The sequence below is a fragment of the Indicator indicator genome, chromosome 13 (genome assembly GCF_027791375.1).
Source record: "Indicator indicator isolate 239-I01 chromosome 13, UM_Iind_1.1, whole genome shotgun sequence".
In the NCBI taxonomy this organism is placed as follows: domain Eukaryota; kingdom Metazoa; phylum Chordata; class Aves; order Piciformes; family Indicatoridae; genus Indicator; species Indicator indicator.
In genome coordinates, this window is record NC_072022.1 from 327,715 (window position 1) to 340,590 (window position 12,876).

The 12,876-nt window shown below is 36.8% G+C and overlaps 1 protein-coding gene across 2 annotated transcripts in view; it reads right to left on the bottom strand.

Moving 5' to 3' along the window:
- Positions 1-12,876, bottom strand: part of PER2 (period circadian regulator 2) — a 40,270-nt gene that overhangs the window by 5,459 nt on the left and 21,935 nt on the right. For both annotated transcript variants that reach the window (XM_054386300.1, XM_054386302.1), the window contains 11 exons: positions 9,902-10,008; positions 9,157-9,310; positions 8,669-8,777; positions 8,207-8,338; positions 6,673-6,769; positions 5,909-6,065; positions 5,702-5,829; positions 4,005-4,178; positions 3,501-3,761; positions 1,247-2,094; positions 466-652 (listed from right to left, as the gene is read on the bottom strand). In XM_054386300.1, coding sequence (XP_054242275.1) covers positions 466-652; positions 1,247-2,094; positions 3,501-3,761; positions 4,005-4,178; positions 5,702-5,829; positions 5,909-6,065; positions 6,673-6,769; positions 8,207-8,338; positions 8,669-8,777; positions 9,157-9,310; positions 9,902-10,008 — 2,354 coding nt within the window. The remainder of the gene's footprint in view (positions 1-465; positions 653-1,246; positions 2,095-3,500; positions 3,762-4,004; positions 4,179-5,701; positions 5,830-5,908; positions 6,066-6,672; positions 6,770-8,206; positions 8,339-8,668; positions 8,778-9,156; positions 9,311-9,901; positions 10,009-12,876) is intronic.

The following is a 12,876-nucleotide window of genomic DNA, read 5'->3' on the forward strand; positions in this document are numbered from 1 at the left end:
AATTGACAAAAACATACATTATCTGAATGCTTTTGAAAATAAAGAAGATTAAAGAGAACTGAAGGTATAAATACAACTCCTTTATTTCACTTTTTGAAAGAGGGAATTTCCACCCCAAGTAACTGCATTAATAATTTAAAACTCAAATTCCCAAGCTAAGTCTCTAATAAATTTCAACAGAATAATTAAACTAAAACCTGAAATGAAACATGAAAGAACACAGTATTTTCTCATTATTCTATCATAACTACATATTAATGGTTATTTCACACACATTTTAAAAAGTGTGTGAAATAAATCAACCACAACACAAAAAACTTCATGTTGTAGAATGCAAACAAAGACATCATAAACAAACCATGCCATGAGGTTTAAAGACAAAGATTTCTGCATATAGCACTTGACAATCAAGTGGTGTTTGCAATACCTCATGCTCCACCTCCCCCAAATTGCTTAGAGCATTACCTGTTCTGCTCCCTGACGTGCCACAGCCGTTGGATCCAGACCCCAGAGACTCGGCAGCTGCAGACGCACCACTACCTGAAGAAGCTGAACCACTGCCAGAACATGCATCTTCTTGAAGTAAAATGTCAAGCAGGACACTAGACATGGAGAGTGCATCGCTGTTTTGAGCGTCCATTGGAGATTCAGCCTAGTCATGAGATGGGGAGAAAGAAAACAAACAAACAAAACAAAACCCAAACAAATTAAAATACCAAACCCCAAAACCAAAGCTGCTTTCATTACTAGTCATATCCAGTTAGTACTAATCCACTTCATTTTATATTCCAGCATGTTTACACAGTTATTCAAAGACAGACGACAATAATACATGACAAGACTCTATTCATATCTTAAAGAAAAGAGAAACAAAAAGTAGAAAAGCACTCTTTCAGGGTAACTTTCCAAGCCTAGAAGAACAGCAACAAATTTTCTTTTTAAGGTTGTAAGGTTAGGACTACTTTAATTACTGGATTTTTTTTCTAATGCAGTCTGCAGAAGTTGGAGTTGCTAACTACAATTATGAGTTCATCTCCTGGGATTATAGTGATTGATAACCACCTATTAAAAAAATACCCAACAAACCCAAACATGGATCTCACAAGCAAAAGGCTTCAAAAAATGATGTAGCAGAGAGAGGAATACGGGTTGGGGGTGGAAACCATTTCAGGCACCTCTACATATTAACAACTTCAGATATGTTCAAGAATGTGATGAACTGAGAAAAACCCTCCAGCATACTTACTGGTATGGATTCCTTTCCACTACAGTTATCAGTTGACATGATTTTGGCTATGGCTCCTTCCTCACTTAAAGCTCCGTGCAAACCCACAGGAGCTCCACTTTCAGCAGTTTTTGTGGTTTCTTCTAACTGTAGAAGATTCAGCGGAGAACTGCACCTTGACTGGAACAGAGGTGGAGAAGCCTGGTCCTGAGGACCCAATGATTGTGGAGTGCAGGAACGGGACGGCTCATTTCGAGTCTCTGTGACAGGAACCTTTTCACTTTCTGCTGGTGGATTATAGTGGAATGGCTGTGTTGGAAAAAACGCCTGTTGTGGAAAAGGGCTGGGTGTAGCAAATGGAGGCTGTGTTGGAAATACTGTCTGTGAAGGGAAAGTGGAATGGGCAGGGAAATTGGTTTGGTTGTGGTAAAGTGTTTGAGGTAAGTTATTGTTCATCTCTGGGTAGACATAGTTGGGGAGCACAAGAGCTACGACAGGTGTCATGAGGGGTGCAGAGAACTGGGATGGTTGCACAGGGCAAGCATTTCCAGAGTCTGGCAGCTGATTAAAACCAGAGAGCGAAGTCTCAGGAGCTGGTGGCACAGTTCCAGCTGCTGGAAAAACAGGAAGCGGATATGCAGGCATAACGGTGGGAAAAGACATCGCTGAATAGCTGGCCTGTGAAGTGTCTGATGGTGACCAAGCAGTAGCATTTAAACCCTGAAGAGGGAACCGATGGGGGAATTTAGTTCCAGAAGTTGTACTGTCTGAAGACTCCTGTGGTTTAATGCGCTTGGATTTCCTGTTCTTTCCACTTTTCTTCCAAGGTTGATCCATTCCAGAAGTGCCATTTCTTTGTCCACGGCCACCTGCAATAAAAAACAGCACAAAACATGAGGAAGAATCTTACTTGCAATCTAATGGATCCCTTTCACCTTACAATCTCTAGAAGTTGCTCAAAACTGCAGTTCTGGACCTAGTCTACCCAAATGGAAGGGGTCAGATTCACTTTTACTTCTAGCACAAGAGTTCAGCTAACTGGGGAATGAAAACCATGCTGGCACCATGGAAGAGAAGAGAGCAGCCATGGATAAAAACAGGCTCAAGTTTGTGTCACCCAAACAGAACTAGGTTGCAGAACTGTGTCTCCCAGACAGGACAACCTTTAATTACTCCAGCAATTACAATAAAAGCAGTATGGGACATGACTGAATGCATTTCCAGAGAGTTAGGGTCATTTAGGTCCATAATTGAAAAGGCGGGAAAAAAGAAAAAGGCAGAAGGAGAGAAAGTATACATGAAGAAAATTTCATGAGGAGAAAAAAAAGCATGCAACCTTTATAGTCTTATTTCAGGATAGGTGTGCACCAAGCAACTCTTCCCTAGGTGAAGGCTGTCAGTTCATTTGACTACAGACATGAGGAAAGCCATTCAAAAAAATAAAAATCTTCCAACACTAAAAGCTGTTCAGACTTTTCGTTTGTCTAAAGCTTATTTAGATAAGCTAAAAAGTTTAATGATAAAAAGAATTCAAAGACATAAAGGGGTTCCAGAACAAGTTTCCTAAATCAAGCACCTGCATAACTATTAAAAAAAAAAAAGTGGTAAGAATCTGAAAAAAAAAAAAAAATGCTTAGCAGTGTCTGGCTTCTGTTCCAAGTCAAGTCAGGACTGTAATAGGAACAAAGTCAGATCAGTATCAAGCACTTCTGAAAATGCCATCTGGAGCTCCTTGTCCTAACAAACAAAAAAATCTCATTATTATGGCTAGTCCATCCCATTTCCATTCCACTGATCACATTTAATAATTGTTTGGTTACCTTTAAATTATCAGATTGTTTCACTAATTACACAATAATGGAATGGCGGAAACTGGATGTAAAGCAGAAGGGCTGAAAACAAACCAAACCCATGAACCTCAAGAAGAGACAGCTGGAAAGACACAAGAAAAAGCAAGCATAGATACAGCAAAGCAAACATGCTAAAGAATGGTGTTTGTCCCTTGGAAGTAAATGTAGGGCAGTAATAATACAGTGCATAGATTAAAAAAATCAGAACATTAGTTACCAAAATGTGAGCTCTCATATTTAATGCTATATTCCACTCTCAGTCTTCAAGACTTATTAAAAAGAATTTTTTCTATGGACTTCAAAAATAGCATGCAATTATCACTACTCATAGAGGCCCCACAATACAGCTAAAATTGGAAATGCTGTCTTAGCAGGATTTATTTCCTATATACACACAAGTTTTATCATGAAAACTATTGCCATACCACGTTCACCGGGCCGTCCTTTGGGTTTATCTTGTAAGTAGTGATTGCAGTGGGACTGAAAAATATTGAATTTCTTGATTTCTTTAAACTTATTCAAAAAGCTCTGCTCCTCTTTTTGTGTATGCACTGCAAGGACTTCCTTTGTAAGCCCCAGTTTCTTAAACGGCTCCTTTTCTTGATTTACATGTGCTGAGGTGGATGGAGGGGCAAGAAGTTGGCCATCTAAGATTTCTGCTCCACTTGGACCATCTTCTATCATTTCTAAAGTAACAGGGAAAAAAATAAGATGAAGAAAAAAAAAAAGAAGGAAAAAAGCTCTGTATATTAATTTTTAAGCTACTACAATTCTGCAATAATTTTACAATATAAATTCAGTCCCTATTTATGCCATTTCCACAGGAACCTTTTAGCTGTAAGAAAGTAAGTCACAAGCTGTTCACACATGAAATTTAAACTTGCCAGTGACTGTCATTTTGGAGAAAATTTATTAGCAAAAAAACATACCTAATTCAGGTTGTGGTTTTTTGTCTCCAACATGAACAATGGTGCTACTGTAGCTGCACTGACTTGTGAGAGAGACAACACTTTCAGGCTTGCCAGGTAAAGCCAAAGATGTTAAGTGAGCACCAACCACAGGGGGACCATTTGATTTACCAGATGCCTTCAACACAGCAGGATCTATTGAAAAAAAAAGTTGTAGCTTACTGATCATAAACAAAAGCAAATGCAAATTATATGCTACTAGGGCTGCAAAAGAATAAAGGCTAAACTGTGCTTTGTAAGACACAAAATGAACACTATGCATTCCACCAAGAATGACTCTTGAGCAATTGCATCCAATCCTTGATACTGTCACATACAGCCTAACTGAATCTTTTCAAGGAAAGACTTTTTGCCCTTTCCTGATTTTCACTCTCTTATGTCACAGCTTTGGAAGAAAGTTTCTATCCTTTTTCAGCCTAAGATGAAGTCACACACAGCTCCCATATAGTTGTATGCTTATCTCCGTGGTTATCCTAACAGCTTTCCTCCAAGCATCCACCTATTTCAGTTATCTAACCTGAAAGCTATACACAATAATCCAGCAGAGGTCATACCAGTGCCTCATAAACCAGCAGTAAAAGCTTTCCTCCTCTGTTAGGAACACTTGACATAGTTAAGACCTAAAGTCTGTATTTTTGCTGACTGGAGCATGGTGGTAGCTTTGTCATTCTCAGTCAGTGCACCAAAGAGCTAACAAACCCACATCATCATCTCTGAACCAGAACTACACAGACTCTAAACGGCAGCAGAAATTGTGCTCCTGATTACACGACACTAGTTACATCATTTCTTTTTCTCCAGCTCTTAAAGCATTTCAATTCCTTCTACAGGACACTATTTCTATGTATACCAATACCTTTCAATTTGATTCTAGAAGCTTCATTAGAACTTGGTTTTGAAGCCTATCAAAATGAAAGATACAAGATAATTCCCAAGACCAATTTTTGAGGAGCTGCTCTAGACAATTCCCCTTCATAGGATAAGGTTGAAAGAAGAAGCATCTCCTTTGTGTATAGCTCTTCACCAGTCTCACAATTCCAGTACTAATGAAACAGCCACATTCTCCACTTGAGCTCCCCAGCCAGACAGGGACTGTATCAAAGCTGTACTTAACAGGTAACAAAAAAGCTAATGCTTTTGCCTACAGCAGACTTTTAAAACAGTAATCCCCATCTTTTGTTTTCATGGCTGGACATCAAAATGTGTTCTTGTGCCTCACACACAGAGCAGTCTGATGTTGCATTTTACCCTCTGTTGTTCCTGGATTTTTTAATATCCACAAAGAAGAAACAGAAGTGTAGCATATATATTTTTGTTATAATCAATTTGCTGCAAGTTCTTCAGCTGGTTGTTCTTCCAAGTCCCAGTTGTGAAACAAAGTTTTTATATTTGACAATGATTCAAATCCTAAAACTCTAAATCTTTATTTTGTACAGTTTAAATATGCTAATTGCATCCACAATCCACATACTCAGTCACATACTCAATATTTTGATTGTAGGAAAGATTCTCAAAAGTTAGATCAACATGTAACACTAAGAAAATGGCTATGAGGTCACGTCTAAACTACACGGGTCATTATTCTGCAAAGAAACGGCATTCAATTGTCTGCTGACAAACAAAAAAAAACAACCAAGAAAAAGCTGTGATGCAGATACCTCCCAAAGACTGTACAGCACTATCAGCTGGTTTTTGTTCATGAGCTTCAGAATCAAGTGATGCAACACTTGATGAAGGTTCACATTTTCTTTTTGCTGTGCCAGGCACACTACAGCTCTCCAAGTACCTAAAACAGAATGATTTAACAATATTAGATATTGTCTTAAGTCTAGAAGTCAAGTGTAGTTTACACACTGGTTTCTTACCTGATGACACTGTCCAAACAGCTAATCTGTTGATAAGAATACACAGGTTGTTCTTTCCAAGCCAACTCTTCAGTAGCCACATTTTTAGGAGCAGTTGTTACTGTAGAATCCTTTCCCACTACATCTTTCACCTGACCACCAGGACCACTTTGTTTTTCTGTGAAAAGAGATGATGCTGCTAATCACTGTAAAGCAAGTAAAGAGGTTAACACACTAACAGATGAACACTGTGCAAATATTTTGTTGTCATTACGGATTCTTGGACGTTAGGTTCATGCACATGGGTTCAAAGAGAATAGATATTATTCGAGTTGAAACACAGTATGAGGACAACTATAATGCCCACAAATTAAAGCAAATTATTAGAGAAATAATCTATTAATGTACACAGAATTCAAATCTCCTTAGCACAATTTAAGAATTCCTGAGGTTACAATGCAAACAAGACAGACAACATCCACAACATTTTCCTCCGCTTGACAGAAAAGATGTTTGACTTGTATGAAAACATGAGCGACAATTCAAGTATTTCAAAACAGCAGCTTTAGGACATGCTTTAACTATGTGTTATACCATTATCAGTTCAGATATAGCTAAACAGTATTTTCCTGAATACAGTGGAGACTCCAGAAAATATTATTTTAATTGATGAAAACACTTTATGCATAATCATTATGCATTGATTAGAACTCAACTTGAAAAAATCCTACTGTCATATTATATGAGTGAAATAGATTAACACAATCAAATAGCTAATGTCTTACCTGCAAAAGGCTCTCTCTTGTGTTCCAGCTTTGCTTTATTGTCAGTGAAAATACGCTGTCCTTTATTTTTTGCCTTACAGACATCTTGACGAACCTCCTGAAAGCAGGTCAATGAAAAAAAGACAAAACTGTGACATAAAACATCATGCATATTGAGTGCTCAGTAGACTGAATCTAATCTTAACTAACTCCATTTTACAATTAGTCTGAACATAGGAAAAATCCTGATGTGCAGAATTTTATTGTGAAGCATAAGAATTTTGGTAATTGCAAAAGGAAGAAATTTAAAGTATGTTCTTTGTAAACAATTACTCTGCAGTTTGTTTAACATGGCTGAACAACTTGGATAGGAAAATACAAAGATATGTTACAAAAATTACTTCAGAAAAACAAAATACTATCACTTGGTAAACAAAATGTTGCTGCTAAGATTGAGAAAGTTTAACCAAGTGCTGATAGGATGTTCTAGACTATGAGTCTTCACTATTTATGGAAATCATGAAAGACAGGCATCCATTTCCCACAGGACCAAGATTTCCTTAAACATTACTCTTCTGCATAGCTCTGAAATGTGATAAATTGTCTGTTAAAAAAAACACCCATAGATTTCACCTGCATATGACACATACTTAAAGTGAGCACCTTGGCAAGTGCAGCAGTCTGCCACACCTGATCAGAGCAGCAACAACCAAATTTGAGATAATTTGCCTACAAGCAAGGAAGTTAAGTTAAGGAAGTTAAGTTAAGGAAAAATTTTGCCTTTCAAAACTAAAAGCAACTCAGTGAGCTACAACAAATTTGAGAAGTACAGTAGGAAAGCCAAAACAACTAGAGATGTTAAAGGTGCAGTTCCTTTGCCTGGATCCACACTGAGTACACTGCTGTTCATCTGACTTATGTTGCCTATGTAATAGTTCTGTTAAGCACAGGCACAAATTTAAGGCTGCACTTTTTGGAATTTACGCACTTTATGGAATTTAAAAAGTTACATATTGCTATCAACTGGATGTAGCAATGATCCAACATAGGATAAAAGTTTAAGCTGAAAAGAATTTTTAGAAGTAAAATTGTGTTTTATTCCTTTCCGTGGTATATACTGCATTTTTGCAATACAAAAAGTGATCAAAGTCAAGTTATCACTTGGTTATGCAGGTAGTGCTGCATGCATTTTACCTTCTTAGTTTTATTTGGGACAACAGTAATTAGAGACTTTCTTCTCCCAAGAAAACACTTCTGATTTTCTCCAACATACCACATATAACAGACTGAAGTTAACACACTATACAGGTTTAAATTCTTTATATGCATTGACTTCACGCCTGTAACTGTGCTTCAGTACACTGAGATTTCATCTACATCAGAAATGTTTACTCCCCTAGGCAGAGTTTTTTTTCCCCATGTTAAACAAAAAAAGAAAGATGACTTCTTCTTTACACTTTCTTCCATCCCTCATATGACAGTTTTCTAAAAGTAAAAAAATCCACTTATTAATTTGTTTTGTGACATATACTTAAATAATAGAAAGGAAACCTACTGGTTTGTCCTTATGAGCATCTTCATTATTATTTCCTGTGCTGTCACTGGAGGATGCCACACTCATTAAGTGCTCATGTGAACCATTGCTACCTAGACTTCCATAGCCACTGGATCCACTGTTGTGTACAGGCTGTTAACAACAAAATATATATATACACACACACATCTCAGCAAGCCAGCTTTAAACAAAACTGAAATTATTATCAGTAATTTCTGTCAGAGAAAAGGTTTGATTTTAGATTTGTTGGGGTTTTTGTGAAGATTCCACAGCCATATGAAGTCCTTAAAATACTGACAGGAGCTTTAACATACTTCAGTAAGTCTTGTCTGGCAACCATGAATGAAAGTAATTTCCAGGATTGTAGACAGAAATTCCAGTACAGTAGTAGACAGCTAAACAAAGAATAAGCCTCTTCTCCTGTGGGAAATGAAAAGGATAACACTAAAGCACGTGTTGTACCTGCAATAACAGCCGGTATATTTGCTCAGTAATCTCCTGAACACTGGGATGAAGGATTCTATCTTCTGTATAGTTGGGAGCGGCAAAGACATCTTCATTTAAGGGACCCCTGCATAAACCAAACATATCCCAGCTCATTAAAAGGCAAGTATTTCAACCACAGAGACACCACAACTTCGACTTACCATCTACATAATCAGAATCTGTTTATTCTATTGCCTTCACAACCTTTGAATCTGATAAAATACATACCCTTACATACCCATACTCTGAGCCCAACTTCCTTCTGATGCAATTCTTGTCAGCGTTAGCAGACTTTGAAGGACTTCAAATAACAAACCCCCAAATTTAAAAAAGGAAGTGTGGGGTATACTTCCTCCCTGAAAACCCCGTATGTCTTTCTCAAGGATCACTATGTAAACCCAAGGTGAAGAAATATAAAAATAAATTAAAAAAAAAAAAGTTAAGTCCCCAGTTTATTGACTTACGTTCTAACTTTATGTCTTCCAATAATAAATGAAACTTTTCGACTCCAAGGGTTGATGAAACTGGACCAGCTAGTGTCCATTGTTATATAATCTCCATTCCTGGTGCAAAACCTGATAGGCGAATAGTCAAAAGGCTGCCCTCCATACTGAAGTACTGTAATGAGTGATTCAAAAAGAGATTTCAGATTACTCTTTGCAGTTAATGACTGAACATTTTACAATGAATTGCAAAAGGAGGAAAGCAATATTTGAAGGAACAATTATTAGATATGTTTATACATTTAGAAATGTTAGACTACCAGAATAAGCAGATGTTCATAATTTACTGGACCATGTGAAAAAAAAAATAACCTTCAACAAGCTAAAGAAGGCTGAAGAAAGTTTTACATTTTCAGTTCAATAAACAAACATTACCAAAATGTTTATTTTCTTCTCTTATAAATAAGACTACAATTTACAGTATGACAACTTCTATCATTGCATTCTCAAGAAAATGTTATATATAGAATATTCATTTACAATCCGTTTACAGCAGACATTTCATACTAATCACAAAACTAAGTGATTTCTCATTTTCTACTATTTGCATTAAGAATCTAATTGTAAATGATTTAGTATTTACTTGCAGAAAAATTCAGTCACAATTAACATCCACCTCTGCATCACTTTTTTAACAGAAAAACAAAGACCATCTTCCTGAGATCTCCATAGTCATCATTAACTTCTCAGGAAAAAGATCACATACTTTTTTTGTGAATTGCTAGCATTAAGGGTCTGTCATTTGGGTGGAGATGCACCAAAACTGGTGTTCCTATTAAGTCCTGAGGTAGGTATCCCAACAGAGGTACTGCCCTGGAAAAAGAAAAACAAAGATAAATAAAGTGGAATAAATACCTATTTAATCTTTGAAATATATCCACTTTAAGTTGCTTGGGGTTTTTTTTCCCCCCTCTTTTTTTTCTGTAAGGAGAGTTAATAATTTTATGTTAAAACTCAGGGAAATAGTCCTAACTTAACAGCAGCACTACTTTAAGCAAGGGGGGTTTTGTGTGTTTGGGGTTTTTTTTAGTAGCTTTACAAAACTATGTCATCAAACCAAATAAAGGAGTCTGCTACAGCAGGCTTTTTCTGTGCTGCCCAGCTCTAGAGGATACTTACCCTAATTTAAAAATAGCATTAATAAGATTTAATCTTGTAAAACTATCATGAAGGCAAATAGTCTTCCAATCTATGGGCTACAAGCCAAGCCTAGGGATCACAGGATTACTATAGCTGAACTAGCAACAGTCTAGTTAACTAGGACTCAAGAAGAACTCTCTCACAGGAAGGTTAGGTTAAGAGTTCAACTCATAAAGGAGCTGCAAGGAAGCAAGGTTATTAATTACAGAATTAAAATTAACATTACCAAATTCCTGCATTATTATCTATGATGACTTCTAAAGATGTAACTAATTTATGTGATGAGATAGTTTTCACTGGTCACTTAAAGCATTAAGGAGACAGAGTGAAAGTTCACAAATGTCAGTTTGCACCCTCATCCTAAAGGCCAACAGCCAAAAATATGCTTGGGAGGAGGGGGGAAAAGAAAAGGCATGAATTCAATCCTATCCAGTGATGTAGAAGTTGCCAGACACTAGCAAGTCAACTCAAAGTGCTGAATAACCCTCCCCCAGCCCCACTCACTGACAGAGGCCCAGGAGTAGACACTCAAGTATCAGAACAGCACTAGTGAAGAATTTAAACCATAGTGCACCACAGACAGAATCTGTGTTGTGTTGAAACTCAAAAAGCATTATAGGATAAGTGTCTTCAACATTGCACTTCCAATAACCCAGTAGAATTAAAACAGTTCCCTAAAACATTAAGCATGTTCCTTCTGGTAAAGTGCCAAGATATTCAGGGGAAAAAAAAAAGTATAGCAACTAATGCCTTCTTATTGAAGCAATGAGTTAAATAATGAGTCTTAAAAGCTTGTGGATGAAGAGCAAAACTTACACAACTGAAACTTGCATGAGACTCATACCAAGTAATATAACTTTGGCATACTGACATTTAAAAACTCTGCCAAGCTCAAAGCACAAAACAAAGTTATGCTGATACAAGAGTTTAAAATATCAATCAACTCTGAATGACTTCAGTTAGGGGCTTCACTGAAGGATGTTCTAAGTAGTAGAAAAAACAATCCTGGGTTTTTGTTTGGCACTGTTCCTGTTCTTTGCCACATGCTTCATGAAAACCTGGCAAGCTCTACCTTCATTTGTGCTGCAACAGAGCACCTTAAAAGGGATCGAATTTTAAACTGCTACTTATTAATCTAGTCATAAAGAACGATGCAAGTTCAGTCACCTATACGCAAAAAAAAAAAAAAATCCCTACACATTTTTATACTAATACGAAGATCTCTGGAAGTGTAAAAGATCTAGGATGCAACATCAATGAGTAGAGAATGAGCTGGGCTCACCTCTTCCCATGAAGCTAAAGGATGATCCAAGAGCTTCCCACAACTATTAGAGAAAGTACAAAGATGGAATTACATCTTCATGGTAGTGCCAAACAAAAACTATGGGGAATGGCCCCAAAATGCAGTTTGAAAAGCTTATGCTAGATGTTAGGAAAAATGTTTTTAACAGTAGTGCAATACATGAACAGTTGCTTACAAAGATTGCATAATCTCTGTCCTTGGGGATTTTCAAGCATTACAAAGGTAAGGTCACAGCTGACTTGACCTGGAGCTGGGCAACAATTGAATTTTAAGCAAAAAGAGGGAACAAAGACCTTCAGCAGTCCCTTCCAACCATAATTTTTATGATGGTATAATGCTGCATTACAGAATACTTATTTTACTATCTACTAGAGGCAGTACTTCAGCATCGTTATGCTTCCTCATAATGAATAGCTCCAAACAATTTAGAAATTGAACAAACTCATTTTATGAGTGCAAATGCACATATGCCATAAAGATGGCTGATGAGAAGAGGCAGCAAGTTCAGTTTGTTTTATAGAATGACATTTGAAATGTCAAAACAACATGAATAACAAGTTAAATAGGAAACTTCTTTAAGATCATTTAAAAAGATCAGTCCACTCTGAACCTTATAGAACTCCTTACACCCATCACAGACATCAGGTATCTACATTTCAAAGACATACAAGAATGAACTATTTAATGTCAGGAAAATATTTACTTTTACTCAACATACTCTATGCAGAGATTCACTTGCAGAGTTAGGACAAATAAGCCGTTTTTCCAACCCATGAATGCATACTGATTGCAGAATTAACTTTATTTTATGCAAGTCAGGCAACAGTTTCAGCATTATATTATGAGCAATTTTCACTTTACAGCAGGTGTTCAGTTGTATACTTTAAAATCTTACACTCTACTTTCTCTAAAAAACTACTGTTTTGTGCATTCTACCTAACCCTGGAGAGCTTAAGAATAATAAAACTGCATATGCATATCTTGGTAAATATTTATCTGTTTGCCAATGCTCTCAGGAGTTAAACAATGAAAAGCAAAATCAACTACACAGATCACAAGAACAGAAATAAATGAAGCAAAGTCCTAAATATCAGGCCAAGATTTAATCAACCCTCACGGTGAATGTTCAAAAATGGTATGTGGAAATAAGGGGTAACACTAGACTAACAGGAAAGAAATTTCCATAGTAGTTCACAGAGAAGGGATTTACTCGACTCACTCCACTTAAGCCCAACACC